Source organism: Saccopteryx leptura, chromosome 6 (assembly GCF_036850995.1).
Source record: "Saccopteryx leptura isolate mSacLep1 chromosome 6, mSacLep1_pri_phased_curated, whole genome shotgun sequence".
NCBI classification, from domain to species: Eukaryota; Metazoa; Chordata; class Mammalia; order Chiroptera; family Emballonuridae; genus Saccopteryx; species Saccopteryx leptura.
This window is the reverse complement of record NC_089508.1, coordinates 80,992,070-81,009,296: the sequence shown is the minus strand read 5'-3', so window position 1 is coordinate 81,009,296 and position 17,227 is coordinate 80,992,070. Positions and strand designations below refer to the sequence as shown.

At 40.5% G+C, this 17,227-nt stretch overlaps 1 protein-coding gene across 3 annotated transcripts in view; it reads right to left on the bottom strand.

Moving 5' to 3' along the window:
* Positions 1 to 17,227, bottom strand: part of FSIP1 (fibrous sheath interacting protein 1) — a 287,135-nt gene that overhangs the window by 219,843 nt on the left and 50,065 nt on the right. For 2 of the 3 annotated variants that reach the window (XM_066388521.1, XM_066388520.1), the window contains exons 8-10: positions 15,658 to 15,768; positions 11,949 to 12,107; positions 2,231 to 2,375 (exon numbers count right to left, since the gene is read on the bottom strand). In XM_066388521.1, the coding sequence (XP_066244618.1) occupies positions 2,231 to 2,375; positions 11,949 to 12,107; positions 15,658 to 15,768 (415 nt within the window). The remainder of the gene's footprint in view (positions 1 to 2,230; positions 2,376 to 11,948; positions 12,108 to 15,657; positions 15,769 to 17,227) is intronic. The other variant, XM_066388524.1, reaches the window with a different exon arrangement.

Genomic DNA, 17,227 nt, shown 5'->3' with positions numbered 1-17,227 from the left:
TCTCTTTAAGTCTAGCCAACCTTCATAAGAAATTGGAATAAAATATAAGATTTCTTAAAGGACTTGGGTTTTGAGTCAAACATTAAATAATAATAGCCACATGGTTAAAAAGACCAGATACATGTTCAAGCCATATAATAAATGATCAGAAACCAGGAAAACTGAATTACAGAGAACAATGTGCTTTGCCTGCCTTGGATTGGCAGGTATGGGGTGAGAAGTACCAACAGTTCTTAAAATCGGTCAAACAGCAAACACTTTATATGCCACATCAAGTTTGAAATGCTCCATCACCACCACAACTACTGGCCAAAAGCCCCTTTCCACTTCCTAACCATTGCTACCTCTTCCCATATCTGCAGACTCAAGGAGGAAAAAAATCCCTCAGAAATTAAATATAGAGGTCTCCCTGAAATATAATCCGCATTACATTTCCCATCAAAAGTAAGTAAATCCTGACCTGTGGTGGTGCAATGGATAAAGCGTCGACCTGAAATGCTGAGGTCACCGGTTCGAAACCCTGGGCTTGCCTGGTCAAGGCACATTTGAGAGTTGATGATTCCTGCTCCTCCTCCCTTCTCTCTCTATCTCTCTCTCCTCTCCGCACTAAAGTGAATAAATAAAGTCTAAAAAAAAATTTTTAAAAGATAAGTAAAAGTGAATAATAAAAAGCAGCGCAGTGTGTTGACCCCTTTAGAGCCGATGCCTGCGGCGTGAGGTCAGAGCCCTGTCCACGCTGGCAGCAGGGTGCGATGTGGGGCAGAGAATCCCAGGCAGGGCTGGCCAGCACTCTGGGGGAGCCCTGAGGAGATCAGAATTTAACCAAGTCACTTACGTGATGTCACTCCCACGGAGCAGCATATCGAATGGAATGAGAGGAGAGAGTGATGAGGAATAAGCGGCTTAGACAGGAGGTGGCAATGCTGAGTGAAGGGCGACACAAGTCAGTACATGTGTACCCTGATTTATTGATGTCACCCCATTAAAATTAATAAAAATTTATAAAAAAAATTAAATTAAATTAAAAAATAAAAAAAAAAAAGATTTTCAAAGAGTCATAGGAACTCTGGTAAGATATGTCAACCAATTAGACAGACTGGTTAAAACTTAGAGGCTCAAAGATCAGCCGAGATAACAGGATTCAGGAGGAGACAGGAAGTCAGCAGTGCTGGTGAGTAGGATGAGAACAGCCCCGGGAGAGAGGACGTAGGGAGAATCACAAATGCAGCCTTATCACATTTAATTTTAGGTAAAAGCCAAGTATCCAGTTGGAAACATCATGTGGGTAGCTGAAAAAATCATAATTTTGTGACCGTGCTCTAACCAAACGAGCTATCAGCCAGGGCTGGAAAAATCACAATTTAATAGAGTATTTTTAATAGGTTTAGAATTTTAACCAGCACACAATTTAGTTGATTTAAGAGATCTCTCAGCATCAGCCCAGAGTGTGGAAGTCCCGGGTTCGATTCCTGGCCAGGGCACACAGATATGCCATCTGCTCCTCCACCTTTCCCCCTCTCCTTTCTCTCTTTCTCTTCCCCTCCCGCAGTCAAGGCTCCATGGGAGCAAAGTTGCCCCAGGCACTGAGGATGGCTCCATGGCCTCGTGCTAGAATGGCTCTGATGTGGATCCCCTTTCAGTTGGCGCATGCAGGAGTCTGTCTGCCTGCACCCCCGCACCCCCCCCCCGCCCGCTTCTCACTTCAGAAAAATACAAAAAAAAAAAAGAGAGAGAGAGAGAGATCTCTCATCAGCAATGATATGTCTTTAAATGGCAAGTACTTAAAACATGGAATAGGCTCAGGATTTATATTTAAGGATTTATAATGTATTAAAATTAATGAGTAATAATATTTTATGAATTATGAACAGAAAGTTGGGAATACTTAAGTGATAAGCTCAATATATAAAGATAATGTTATGGAGAGCAACTACCAAAATTTTCCACAAAAAAAAGACATTTATGTTGCCATAAATCAGAATATTAGGCATATGGATCATTATTCTAAGCAGGTATTATTTCACAAAGTATGTCACATAAACTAAGAATAATTCTCCTTTAAGTTCTATAAATCACATTAGTGTACTAGCTTTCATTCAAACTCTTACCAATTCCCATGTCATTTCTCTTGACAGATTTAACACATAAAAACAGCCATAAAACAGTCAAAGGAAACTGGAACCTTTTTAAATATGATAATTGGTTACAATTAAATTCAAATAAAAAAGACTTGCCACATTTTCCTTCATCTTTCTTAGCTTTTCATCTATCTCTCTCAGCCGATTTTGCCGATCCCGTTGCTCCTTGGTGTCCCGAAGTACCTTTTCCCCCAGAGTTATTTCCATGTTTCTGTCATCATCATGAAGGTCAGGTTCCTAATAAAAAAAAAAAAATCATGCCCAGGCTGAAAATGAACCATCAGACACCACTCTAAAGCAATTCAGCTTCTCAAGCAATATCGCTTCCCTTAAAATTATATTTATAATTCTCTAAACTCTTCCTATTTTGTTCAATTCTAAATAAAACAAGGAAGTGACATGAACTCAATCATATGGAAAGCAGGAAAAAAGCAGTGGCCAGGAAGTAGTGACCTAGGCTCTGGTCCATGCTCTGCACTTAAAAACTTGGAATCTCAGGCAAATCATAGTTTCTCTTGACTTCAAATTCATTGTAGATAAATTATAGAAAAAAACCCTGCCTATCCGCTATCCATGTTATGAGAGGAAGCTATGTAATAGTGAAAAGAGACCTAGAATTGTCAAAGTCACGAGTTTTGAATCCTGGCTCTCCCTGACTACTAAGATGGCCTTAGGGAAATCAAGTAAACTCTCTGTGCCTGTTTCGTCATCTGGACAGGGAGAGAGAAGGGGGGAGGAAGAGGAATAGCTAATCCACTGATCCATCCAACCAGGGCCTGAAAACCATTTTTTAAAAAGGACATCACTTTAATGATCTACAGCTATGATTTTTTTTATTTTAATCTTTGGGTAGGCAAAGAAAAGACACAAGGAAAAAAGTTTTACATCAGACTTCATCAATATTTTTAAATTTTACAAAGCCACCGTTAATAGATAAGCCACCTACTGAGAGAAAAATATCGTAATGCACAAGTCTAAAAGGACTTAAATCTAGTATATATAAGGAATTCACATAATTAATAATAAACAAGAATAAATAATAAAAAGACAACCCAGTTCTAAAACAACCTGAACACACACTTCGTAAAAGAAGATAGGTGAATGACAGATAAGTAAGTGAAAAAGCCTTCCACACCATTAAGGCATCAGGGAAAAGCAAATTAAAATCACAGGAGGATATCACTACACAGCCACTAGAACGGCCAGAGGAAAACGTTTAACAGCAAATGTTGGAGAGTGTGGAACGCATGGAACTCTCATGGGTTATAGGAAAGTATATAATAGTACAACCACTTTGAAAAACTGGCAGTTTCTTAAAAACATAAAAAACATTTGCCTATTCAATTACCTAGCAATTCCACTCCTGTGACTCTGTCCAAGAGAAAGAAAATGTATTACTCATTTTGTACATGAATATTCACAGCAGCTTTATGCATATCCCAAATGTCCACCAACATGAGAATGATAAAAATTAAAAAATAAAAATTCTGTGGTAAGCACCTGATGCATGCTGGGACAGTCACACTCTGCTTGACCTCTGCACTGTGATTAGGTTTACTCAGCATAGGGGGAGGAGTATTAGGAGATTGCAGAGCAGAAGGAGAGAAAGCTTGTGGTGTTTTCCCCTTCCCCTCACTGCTCTGGTATTATGATTTTGGCAGTGATGTATTCCTGAGGTGCCCATCAGGAAGTTTTTCTTAGATTCAACTGTATATTCATGCTCAAAGACAAACAGAGCCACACCTAGAATCAGTCTATTCGGAAGGATGTAGGACAGGAAACACAGCAATGCAGTGTTGGGTATCCTCTTCAATGGGAGTTTTTTGCCGCAGTTCGTGTCATCACAGACCAGGCACAAGGGGCAAGGAAGCTACCCTGTTTTAAAGGCTTTATATCCCATAATCATCTCTTGAAATGATTTTATAGTACAGCATCCAAGGTCCCAGCAGGGACATGCCCAGCCATGAGAATCACTGCCCTTAGAGAAACTCAAAGTATGGCTTTCCCCAACAGGTCTTTATGGTTCTTCCAACCCAGGGGTCATGTTTAGTGTAAGTGAAGTTGCCTCCTAATATTGTTGACATTCCAACTTTCATCAGTTGCCAGGAAAACAATTACAAAGTTAATGACAGCTCAGATTCTCATGCTGAAGGCAGAAGGGTTGGTTAATTCTTTGCCCAAACCCTCTATGATGACAACTTCGGATGGATGAGTCTTCAACCACGGCACTAGATCTCCCTAAGCTCCAATGCACTCCCTTCCCCTACCCACTGTTGCTCCTCCATGGCTGTCCCAGCACCGACGACTGGCTCCTTCAAATCTATACACAGTTCCTTCATTTAATTATCTTCAAAATCCAAACTGAGTGTTTGCATTGTTTCTTACCAAGAATTTTAAGTGGTACATTATGTTTGTTTGCATATACGTATATAAGTGCATGTGTGTGTGTATTTGCAGAGAAAGAGACTAGAAGGAAATTTAACTTAATAAAAAAAATCTTATTTTATCTTATTTTTCTTAGATGTATATTCTGAGTTTTCTACAATAAGCATGTATTAATTTCATAAGCAGAAAATGTGATTTTTTTATTTTTAAGAAAACAAAAAAAATGATTTACCAAGGTTATTTTTGTTACCTGACAATGTAACTCTCTGTACCCAAAAGGTATTGGCCTAAAGGTTAGATTTTAGCCCTGGTTGTACTGGTATGACCAGCTGTGTACCTTTGAGCAAATCACTTTTTCTTTTTTGGTCTCAATTTCTACTGATAAAATTTCTTCAAACTTGAATAGCTTATATGTCTGTAATTCTCTACAGTTAGACGTAAGGATACAAAACATCTTTCCTTGCTTGGTCTCTGATAGCATCACCACATAGTTCAAATAGAAAGTAAAGGATAACATGTGGTGAAAGCAGAAGCTAACAGGAAATGAGAAAAGGGAGTCACAGACTGGCAGAAACTACCCAGTGGTATATTGAAGAAGCTCTGTGGTGCCAGGAGAGGTTCTATGGTCACATCAATGTGCCAAACAGTGCGGTCTGTTTTCATGATTATCAGGAAATAGCTTGATTTCCTATGATAAAAATATTTGAGCACACTCTCTGACCATCCATATATTTTTTGCATTTCTGAGTCATATAGGAATGCTCTCATGATATGCAAAGAACACCGAAGGAGCCACAAGAGGAGAACTATCCCTGAGGTCAACAGACATTTGTTGATTTGACTAATTGATTGCCAATGGATTCTAAGCTCATCCTTAGAAAAATATCTATACTGTTGATTGAGCCAACAGGGATCTTTGAAGTTAAGTAAACTCGTTTCCAAAAATCAAAGAAAGAGGAAATTACTCACATCTTCCTGAGTTATCTGACATGCAAATAAGGCGTGAGTTAAGGGCCAGAAAAATACAGACTTGCCTAAATCAAGCCAGGTTCCATGTGTTTTCAAACTAATACTATACTTTCCCACAGGCTACGGCTATTTCCTGTCATCAGATGGATCACTTGCCTGGCAGTACTAAAAACAGGGGAAAATTCTTTCACACAGATTGTTTTTATCATATTGGAATATTGCCATGCAATAAAAGAAACCTTTTAAACACAGGAGGTTTAATGTTTAAAATTAAAAGGATATAAATATAAACTTCAAAGTAATCTGTAAAATACAGGTGGTAAGAGTTCCCCAAATTTAATTAAGAATGTTTGATAGGTTAACATTAGAGGCAAGAATCTCTGAAGTAACTTCTTGTTAATTTCTCAATCCATATTTCCATGCTCTTAAGAGTGGCATACTTCTGGCCCTGGCCCTGGCTTGGCTCAGTGGACAGTGTCAGTCCTGGATGCCAACACCCCAGGTTCGATCCCTGGACGTGACACACATGAGAAACAACCATCTGCTTCCTTGCTCCTCCCTCTCCCCTTCTCTCCCTCTTCCCCTCTCACAGCCAGTGGCTCAACTGGTTCCAGCATTGGCCCCGGGCACCGAGATAGCTGGGCTGGTCCAAGCCTTGGCCCCAGATGAGGGTTGCCAGATGGATCCCGGTCAGGGTGCATGTGGGAGTCTGTCTCTCTATTGCCCCTCCCCTCTCTTAAAAAAAGTGTCATACTTTTATAGTTTTGGAAATGAATAGATGGTCAATATGATTTCTCTGCTTGTGACTAGCATATGTAAAAAATTCCTAGATTCCTGCCCTCACCAGTATATAAAGTAATTTGAAGTCAACTGGACTATATGGTCATTATTAGAACACTACAAATCCCTGGGCTCAAAAAAAAACAACAAAAACATCTTTCAGGATTGCATACCAAACAAAGGTTTGTATTTTCCCAGTTCTTGCTACTATTGAAACAGGAAGAGGAAAAAAAAAGTTAGTTGTTGCTCTCAGCAATAGTATGCTCTTGGCAAGAAAATATGTAAACACAACTATAATTTTCCTCTATCAAATGTTTGTTGATATTTTGTTGGTCTTACCAAATTATGTACAACTGAATCAATGTTTTAAGAGCAAGAAAATGAATCAAATTAAGGAAGACCTTAATATTCAATTAAACTACTTGGTTTAAAAACAAAGAAGTATTTCTTGTCAATAAGATCAATTTCTGAAGACCCTTTTCCAATCAGAAAAAAAAAAATCATACCATGAACTGGAATTCTAGCTTTAGTAAGACTGACTGCATTAAAGATAAATAAATTACACTTGTTTACAAGAGCTAAACTGAACAAATCTATTATTAAATCCAGTTGCTAAGGATTTAAGAAAATGAATGCTTACAGAACTCCTATATCTTAGATATTTCTGGAAAAAGCTGGAATCTACTACAGTGCCAAATAAGAGTGCTAAATTATGGAACTTCACTCAATTGTACCATAAGATTTACAAAAAAATGGAAAGAACTGATTTGTTGGAAAGTTAGGAGATGAATACAGAGAACTACGCACACTTAAACCACAGATCTTCTTAAAATTGCCTCAATTAGTTCTCTTTTGCTAAGATGAAATGAAAATAAAAAGCAGCTGTAAACACTGCAGCTACATGATCTATCCACATTAAAGCAATAGCAGTAACATGCCATTTGTTCTCCTGAATGTGAACACATACTTTGTTTTACACTAAGGAAATCAGATACATAAAAGCCAAATGCTGCTTTTAAAATATTGCCATGAAGTGAAGAGCCAGGCCAGGGCATCCAGATGAGAACACTCTGATCAGCAAGCTCATTAGGAAAAGGTTTCCTCTCTTTCCCTTTCACAACAACCAGCGCTTTCTTCATCTCTGAATCACATTTCTGGAGTCCCTCAAATTATGATGACTCAGGTACGTTTATCATCCCAGGCTTATATGCCTACCAACTTGGCTCCTTATTGTTGCTATAATCAGGTTAGTCAGAAAGTCTGCATGTTTCAACTTGTTTGGGAAACTGTTTATTGAACCAACTTTTAAAAATCTCCAAAGGAGTCTTTTTGTGTGTTTTTTTTTGTATTTTTTCTGAAGCTGGAAACGGGGAGAGACAGTCAGACTCCCGCATGCACCCTACCGGGATCCACCCGGCACGCCCACCAGGGGCGACGCTCTGCCGCGACCAGAGCCACTCTAGCGCCTGGGGCAGAGGCCAAGGAGCCATCCCCAGCGTCTGGGCCATCTTTGCTCCAATGGAGCCTTGGCTGCGGGAGGAGAAGAGAGAGACAGAGAGGAAGGAGGGGGGAGGGGTGGAGAAGCAGATGGGCGCTTCTCCTGTGTGCCCTGGCCGGAAATCGAACCCGGGACTCCCGCACGCCAGGTCGACGCTCTACCACTAAGCCAACCGGCCAGGGCCTAAAGGAGTCTTTTAAATATCATGCCTTCATCAAGTGACTTTTTCTTTCACTGTGCCCCCAGACATACACTCTCTCAGCTCTTGTGCTGTGGTAGTTTTTGTTTTACTCCATGATCACTCCGCGGCCTGTTCCATGTTTACATCCTCTCCTCCAGTGCCCTACAAGCTGCTTTAAGGTCAGAGGAGAAGCCACATACTAATCTGAATACCTAACGACAATCACCGCAGCACCTCTTTTCAAATGAGCCAGCATTCAAAGATGGGCTGATGGCCTGTGCTGAGGCTGGACAAGTAACACAAATCATGCAGCAGGCCTCAGGGCCTGCAATATGGCGTGGTGGAGACTGGAGCAAACTAGAGAATCTGTGCTCCATATGAAGCAGCAGTTGCTACTTGGCTCAGTCCTACAATGGGCCAAGCAAGGATTCAGGCCTAATGTTGCCAGGTTTTCTAATTTTTCAAGAAAAACTAGGAATTTGTATTTTTGTATGAGGTCACCCAATTTTTAAATGTTAGCTGGGAAAAAAAATTGTAAACCCTGCCTGACTGGGCGGTGGTGCAGTGGATAGATCGTCGGACTAGGACGTGGAGGAACCCAGGTGCAAAATCCCAAGGTAGCCGGCTTGAGCACGGGCTCATCCAGCTTCAGCACGGGGTTGCTGGCTTGAGAGTGGGATCATAGACATGACCCCATAGTCACTGGCTTGAGCCCAAAGGTCACTGGCTTGAAACCCAAGGTCACTGGCTTGAGCCCAAGGTCACTGGCTTAAGCAAGGGGTCACTCATTCTGCTGTAGCCGCCTGGTCAAGGCACATACGAAAACACAATCAATGAACAACTAAGGAGCCACAACGAAGAATTGATGCCTCTCATCTCTCTCCCTGTCTGTCTGTCCCTATGTGTCCGTCTCTCTGACTCTGTTTCTGTCAAAAAAACAACTGTAAACCCTATGTGTAGGCTAAAGGAAACCCACCTGTGAGCCACATTTGCCCTGCAGGCCACCAGTTTTCAACCTCCTGCACTATAATAGCAGTCTTCTCCTGGGCCTCTGACCCCTTCTGCCTCAGTCCCCAGTTCCTCTTATTCCTTCTGTCCCTCTCATAAATATTGACTTTCTTGATATTGCTTCTGGATGTGCTTTCTCTCTCCTCCGAACCACAGTACTTAGCTTATATCCCTCCATTGTGCTTACCAATGTCATCTAGTACCTCAGTTATCCACATCTAATCTGTGCCTCCCATAAGGAAATAAATTCCTTAAGTCACCTATTATTATTATAATCACATCATTGGTAGAATTCTGTGTCAGACACTGTAAGCACTTTGCATATAAGAATACTAAATAATAGTATTATTATTATAATTTTATAGATGAGGAAACTGGAGTTTGGAGTGTTTTTAATTAATTCCCAAGTCCTCAGAAGAGCCAGAACTTGAAATGAGGTTTTATACCCACAGTTCTGTTTAGCTAACTTATCTATAAGTGCCCCACAATTCCCTACACACAGTGAGTACTTGATTATTATTTGTTGGATCAATTGTTGAAAGGCAGACATTTATATTTCACTTAAAAGATACTTCCTTTAAAAGCATGAAGAAAAATTACTGATGAGTTAATGGCTTGCAGAAGGGTTAAAAAATAAAAATAACATGACTCTTTATTATTAATATTTGTTCAGCAATAGATTGGAGCCCATTCATCAACTGAATAGATACTCTGGGTTTATCCAAGATACTTTTCAGTATAGTTGTTCAAAAAAAAATTCCAATCCAAAAATAATATCCATAAAATAATTTGCCATGTTAGCATTTCTGGCTTGAAAATTCAATGTGCAATTCTGGTTTTAGGTAGAAAAAAGGAAATGCCAAGAGGAAACTGAACAAAAGCTCAAAAAAGATATTCTTTATTTCACATGCAAAAAGCACTAATTCTTTCTTTTCAACAACTAGGATGTTATATTCCTCTTTCTGCACCCAATGGGAATCCCAAACACAGTTTCCTCTTTTCCCTCTAAATATATGTTGTTTCACATAAAAATATATGATCTTAGTATATAACTGAGCCATGTACTGGTTTCCTTTTTATTATTTTTTAAATATCCTATCAGAACCATGAATGTAAACTCTGAAAATGTGATTAGATTACAATGACAGAACCTAAACATAGTCGTGCTTTATTTAAAGTCCTAATGGCTAAACAAATCTCTAAATTCTCAGTTTCTCCTCCAAGAATACCACTTGACAGCCATGAAAAAGACATTTTTGATCTTTAGGACAATTATTCAGCTTTGAGATCTCAGCTATCCCTGAAATCTAACAATAACAAAAACTAGGCTCTAACACAAAAAGGACAAAGAACATCCCTGAACAACTGTGTTCCCCCGTCGTGGCTTCCTCCTTTAGAGAAATTGCGCCCAGTAACACAACTCAACTAGCAATGTAATAGTGTCAATGTCCAGGGATACACTTGAGCTGAGAAAGAGATTACAATTCTGTTTTCCAAGAATTCTGATCCCAATCCAGAAATCAGCTGTTCCACTACCCCCACTGCAGCTGTGCAAAGGCCAGAGGCAGCTTTGCCTGACCCTTAGGCACTCCCCTAAAGAAGCTGAGTTGGCTCCATAATGGTTTGTCAGTGAACAAACTCCTTTTGAACATTTTTAGCACTGCTCTTTATCCCTGAGGTGTTTTCAACTGGCCCAAAGCCAAACCCTCAACCTTCAATTGACAGCTTGGAAAAATAATTCATTATAAAGCAGAAGTATTACTTATAGTCTACTGATATTTAAATCTTTTTAAGAACCAAGAAAACCACATGCATCTAAAATAGTACATAAAATTATTTGGTGCCTGATCAGGCGGTGACGCAGGGGATAGAGCATTGGTCTGCAACCCTAAGGACCCAGGTTCAAAACCCTAAGGTTGCTGGCTTGAACATGGGCTCACCAGCTTGAGTGTGGGGTCACTGGCTTCAGCATGGGATCATAGACATGACCCCATGGTCACAGGCTTGAGACCTAAAGTTGGCAGCTTGAGCCCAAGGTTGCTGGCTTGAACAAGGAGTCACTGGCTCACCTGGAGCCCCTCAGTCAAGGCACATATGAGAAAGCAATCAATGAACAACTAAGGTGCCACAACAAAGAAGTGATCCTTCTGATTTCTCTCCCTGTCTGTCTGTCTGTCCCTGTCTATTTCTCTCTCTCTCTCTCACGAAAAAAAAAAAAGAAAAAAGAAAAGGAAAAAAGAAAGATAATGATCTGCTGAGGTGTTTATAAAATTGGCAGAGGGTTAGTAAAATAACAAAAGACCAGCCATTTTCTCTTCAGGTGAAAACTACCACGCAAACCCAAACTAGATCCCAGGAAGTACTGAAATATAGTGGGGGAAAGAGAATTTTATTTTTCCAAAGCTGCTATTTTTCTCCTGTTTTTCTACACCTTTTATTAGCTTTGTAAAAGAATATTTGAGGGAACTATCAAGAGAGGAAAAACATTTAGTTCAAAACCCTCATAGCAGAGTAACCATCAAGTTAGTGAGCTTCACTGTTTGGTGTTAAATTAAAGGAGCTAGAAGCAAGCGTAAGTCAGAATAAGGGACAAGTGGCTGCCATTGCTAATACCTAGAACCAGAGGACTAAAGAGAAACATATCTCTCAAAGGACTAATGAGTACTATATCAATTTTATTCCCTCTCCTCTTTCCTGATCATGATCAAGAATTAGAGTTAACCATAAATAATAATATTAAAATAATATTTCTTCAATGACTCCATCCCAGCAAATTCCCCACTGGAAAAATAAATAAATAAATAAAGTAGAAGTCACCAAAGAAAAGTCCACACTGTTAGGGAAATTACTATCCCTACAGTTGTAGTCATGAAACAAAAAGCAATCAGGAAGAAACCTCTCTAGTTAACAAGCAGATTTTCAAATGTGAACTAGCTTTAGCACACATACCTACATCTGAACAGTCCATGCACTCCTGAGCTTAATATACCTGATCATTCTGATTTTCAAGTCTTGGAGGAAAGCGGGACATTTTTGGGGTGGCTGCTGAGAGTTCTTGGAGTTTCGCATCAATTTCAGCAAGCTGCTGATACTGGGTGTCTGCAAGCCTGTACCCTTCTCCTGGGGCCAGCCAGCCACACTGATCACCCTGGAAGGAAACAAGCCACCAGGTTATTCCCATGCTGCATTTTTTCCAAAACATAATATATCTTTCAGGCTACTACATGGATATTGAGGACTTCACACAAACACATTTAAAAAAAAAAAAAAACCAAAATTTAAAAAAGCACAGAACACTGGCATGGTGAAAGAAACAAATAATCGATGGTTTCATTATCTGCCAACTGTGTAAAGCATCTTCATAAACTACACTTTGTGGAGTTTTTGCCCATGGACTAAATCTCTTAGCCTCACAGTCCGGTTCTCATTACAATCTCATTTCTTCGCTTTGAAAAGCTGGTTGTGGTATGTTGAACAAGGAGAAATCATGGATATGGTATTTTCAAATTTTGTCCCTGTGAAGTAACATAGGATCTATAAAATCAGTTGTTTGGGTTTTATTAGCTTAATTGGACATCTAACTCATTCAGCTAACATTATAGTTTCACAATTGTTAAGTTTGGATCCAGGGCTCCTTTAGACTCCAACCTAACAATAATAGGTTAAGACCCATTCATAACATTCACTCAAAAATCTCATTCTGAGTGCATTACATTGGGTAATTCAATATGAATCTCACAAGTTTCTGCCCTCAAGGAGTTCTCAGTCCCTTGGCAGCAAAGATTTTAACAAAGTGTGAAGCTCACCAGTAAGCCCAGGGCACTGTGGGAGACAGGAGGGACAGCGACCCTCTGTTGGTGGGTCAGGAAGGGACAAAGTGGTTGGAGAAGGCTTCCTGGTTGAAATAATCAAGCTTAATCATATCTTAATAAAAGAAACAACATGTACTTTGAAACTGGAGCTGGTGAGGGCGAGACTGGAGGCAGAAAGCCCGGTTAAGAAGCAAAAGCCAAAATCTAGAACAAAGTGATGAGTGTTGAATTAAGGAATATTTCCTGAGAGTGCAGAACATAAGATAGAGCCCAAAGAAACTTAGGAAGTAGAATTTACAGAATCCAGAAATAATATGATATAATAATAAAAGGAAGAGGAAGAATCAAAGATAGAAACCAAATTCCTGATTTTGTCAACCAGGGGGATGGTGATCGTATTGACCAAACTAGGAAATACAGGTGTAGTAGGTGTGAGAAGAAAAATGATGATGAATTCTGTTTTGGGTCTTTTGATATTTGCACAAATGTCTCTAGGATATCCACAGGGTATGTTAGGTAGTTAAATATATGTCTGAAGTTCAAGAGAGACTTGGGTTGGAAACAAGTATTTTGGACTCACTCATATATCTACGGTGGCTTGAACCCCTGGCCATGTGAATGGGTGAGGTCACAGAGGGAAGCATGTAGTACGAGGACAGAAGAATCATGAAGAACACATTTAGAATAAAGGGGCAAGTGGACAGCAAGGAAGCTTAAGAATTTCATACACTTTGGATTTGTGAATCCTACACCAGGAATCAGCCTGTAGGTGGTAACCAGAAGAAATACATGCAAAAAATTATGCAGAAAGACTCATGTGTCTCTCCCTGAATCGAACGTCCAATCTTCCGCTCTGCTTCAGTGAAACCAAATACTACATGACTCTTAGTGGGAGACAGGTCCTCACCTTCTCCTACCCACGGACATCAAAAAGACAAGCAAATGACCTAGATTTGGCCAATCAGAAGTAAATACCCTGGACCCTAACTCTTGAGGGAGAAAGAGAGATGCAAAGATGCAGGGCAAGTCGGGAAGTGATTACAGGTGACAGAACAGCAGGGAGTACCCAGCCTTGGTAGCAGTGAAGGAGGCAGCCGTGATCTCTCATCTAGCAGGAGTGTCTGGTGACATGGTGCAGCTCCTAAGCAGCCTGCTTCTGAGGAGTTTCCACGGCCATGCTCTGGCTACTTTGATACAAACATGGTTTACAAACCTGGCTCTTCAGACTTCCCACTGAGTCTGCGAACAGCCCAAGTCTCCCAATAAATTCATTTTGTTTGTTTTTTTTAAACCAAAGTCCATCTCTGTCTCTTGCAACCCAGAACACTGACTAACACATTTTTGCCAAGTTATTTACAAAACAGAATATAGGTAAAAAGCCTAAATGTCTAAAAATAAGGAAAGAGTGAGTGGATTGCAGTATATGCATACAAGGATATGATACAGCACTAAACATTTTAAATATTCTTATAAGTTGGCATATCAAAGTCATACATAGTTATTTTTAAAATAATATTACTTAGTTACTCACAAATAAGAAACTCTGGTTATGTAGTTTTTCCTAAATAAAAGTGACTCAAATTCTGTATGACTTTGAGCCGTGGCCAGTTAGCTCAGTTGGTTAAGAGCATCATCCCAAAACAACAAGGTTGTGGTTTCAATCCCCAATCAGGGCACACATGGGGAGCAACCAACGAGTGCACACTGAGTGGAACAACAAATTAATGCTTCCCTTTCCCTTCCTTCTCTCTCCCTTCCTCTCTTTGTCTCTCTAAAAATCAATAACAGTTTTTTTAAAAATTAAGCCCTGGCTCTGGCCCGGTAGGCTCAGTGGTAGAGCGTCGGCCTGGCGTGCAGAAGTCCCGGGTTCGATTCCCGGCCAGGGCACACAGGAGAAGCGCCCATCTGCTTCTCCACCCCTCCCCCTCTCCTTCCTCTCTGTCTCTCTCTTCCCCTCCCGCAGCCAAGGCTCCATTGGAGCAAAGATGGCCCGGGCGCTGGGGATGGCTCTGTGGCCTCTGCCTCAGGCGCTAGAGTGGCTCTGGTTGCAACAGAGCGATGCCCCGGAGGGGCAGAGCATCGCCCCCTGGTGGCCAGAGCGTCGCCCCCTGGTGGGTGTGCTGGGTGGATCCCGGTTGGGCGCATGCGGGAGTCTGACTGTCTCTCCCCGTTTCCAGCTTCAGAAAAATACAAAAATACAAAAATACAAAAAAAAAATTAAGCCCTGGACAGATAGCTCAGTTGGTTGGACTGTAGTCTGAAATTGCAGATGTTGCTGGCTAAATCCCTGGTAAGGGCACATTCAAGAATAGCTGACAACTGGAATCCACCTTACAAAATAAAATAAATTACCACTTTAAACTCCAAAAGGGAAAAACACCAGCCAGCAGCTCAATCTAGACAAGGTTTACTTGTTTTGTGCTTCTGTATTTGAGCAAGGTCTCTTTTCTGCTCTGATTTTTTAAAGCCAGAGAATATTATCTCATAATTTAAAAAACTATGATGAACTTACTTACACTAATAGGTCAATAGCATGATAAAAATAAATATTAAGATGTGTAGAGGTCGGCCCTGGCCGTTTGGTTCAGCAGACAGAGCATCAGTCCAGCGTGCGGACGTCCTGGGTTCAATCCCCAGTCGGGGCACACAGGAGAAGCGACCATCTGCTTCTCTTCCCCTCCCACAGCTAATAGCTCAGTTGGTTCGAGCATCAGTCCTAGGCACTGAAGATGGCTCATCTGCTTTAAGTATCGACCCCAGCAAGGGGTTGCTGGGTGGATCCTGGTCAGGGCACATGCAGGATTCTATCTCTGTATTCCCCTCCTATCACTTAAAAAAAGAAAAGAAAAGACATGTAGGGGTCATTGAACATCAGAGTTTACATACCTCAGAACTGGACAGCCCTGAATCTCTATCATCTAAGTCCTTCAAAAGTTCAACCAGCCTCTTCTTCTCTCTGTCAATCATCACCACTGGTGTTCCTGAATTCTTGGCCAACTAAAGAATGTATTAATGAAAAATATTAAAAATGCAAAGTAATTCATAGTTCAGGGAAATAAAAATGAAGCCTGAGGTTTCTACAGTACAAATACACTATGGTAAAATTTGTGAAATTAGGCATTTTTCATTTGCCAGGCTATCTTATTTTCTGTTAAAATTTTGATATAGGTCCATTCTCCAAGCAAAGATATTTCCACTGTAAGCAGACCCCATGTTAACCATTTTAAAGAAGATTTTATTTAAAAAATAAAATAAAACACATGCAGTTTTCAAAACCCTCTTTATATTATATCAAAGCAAAAACATTTTCTGGGGCATTTGGAAAAAGTCTTTTTTGCCACTTCCTATGTGGTGTGTGTCCACTAAATGAAACTGCTTTAAAATTCCAAGAAAATCATATCAGGAGTTTAAATTAAAATTCAGTTACTATTGTTAAAAGGGTAATGTATGCCAGAGCTGCTGTGTCAGCAAGAACTTGGACATGGGAAAAACTCTACTGCTCTTGGAAAATTAAACAATAAATCAATATACAGTAGGCCAGCACAAAAAGACAGATCAAGCTGGAGAGGTTTCCTTGAGGTCATAGATACATGGAGCAAAGAAAAGTCAAGAATCCCAGAATGCAGTCCTGGCAGGGTCAAGCTGACCCCTGAATCCAGTCTGCATGGAAATAACATGCAGTTGTGGGAAAAAGATCAGGCTTCAGTTGTGAAAAATTATTTAACTCTCTCCTCTTGTCAGTACTTCACATTCACCAAGGCAGTTTTTTAATGACCTAACCGCCTCAGTGGTTTGCCCTGAGCCTTCTGTCTACCACTGTTACATTTCTTGCTGCAAATGAGTTGATTAACATGCTGGTCTAATACAGGAGCGCTCTACGTTGGTCTGAGTCTGCTTTGAGAACAAAGCCAGTCAGGCTGCAGGGCCCAAGACCAAGGCCAGGCCTCTGAGGCAGGGAGCTGACCCAGGCACAGTGGCAAGGGAAGGGCTGCAGGAGGCTCATGGGGTGGGGCCGGGTGGTGATGGGAGGAACAACCAGTTGGTCTCTCCAGCCCTGCCAGGAACATTTTCCATTCAAATTTCTAAATGCACCAGCTACTAATATGAAATTTAAAACCTGGGAAACATGTTCCAAACTCTTATCTAAATGTTTTCAAATTGCAGGAACAAGACTCAATTGCAGGGAAAATACAATAAATGTATTGAGTTGCAGCATTTTTAAAATTATTTCCTGATCTTTAGAGAGAGAGGGAAACATCGATTTGTTGTCCCGCTTATTCATGCATTCATTGGTGGATTCTCATATGTGCCCTGACCTCGGATCAAACCTGCAACCTTGGTGTATCAAGATTATGCCCTAACCAACTGAGCCACCTGGACAGAGCACAGCTAGTATTTCTATAAGGATTAAGATTGGATAGGATTGAATAGAAAATAGTAAAGTACTGGCCCTGGC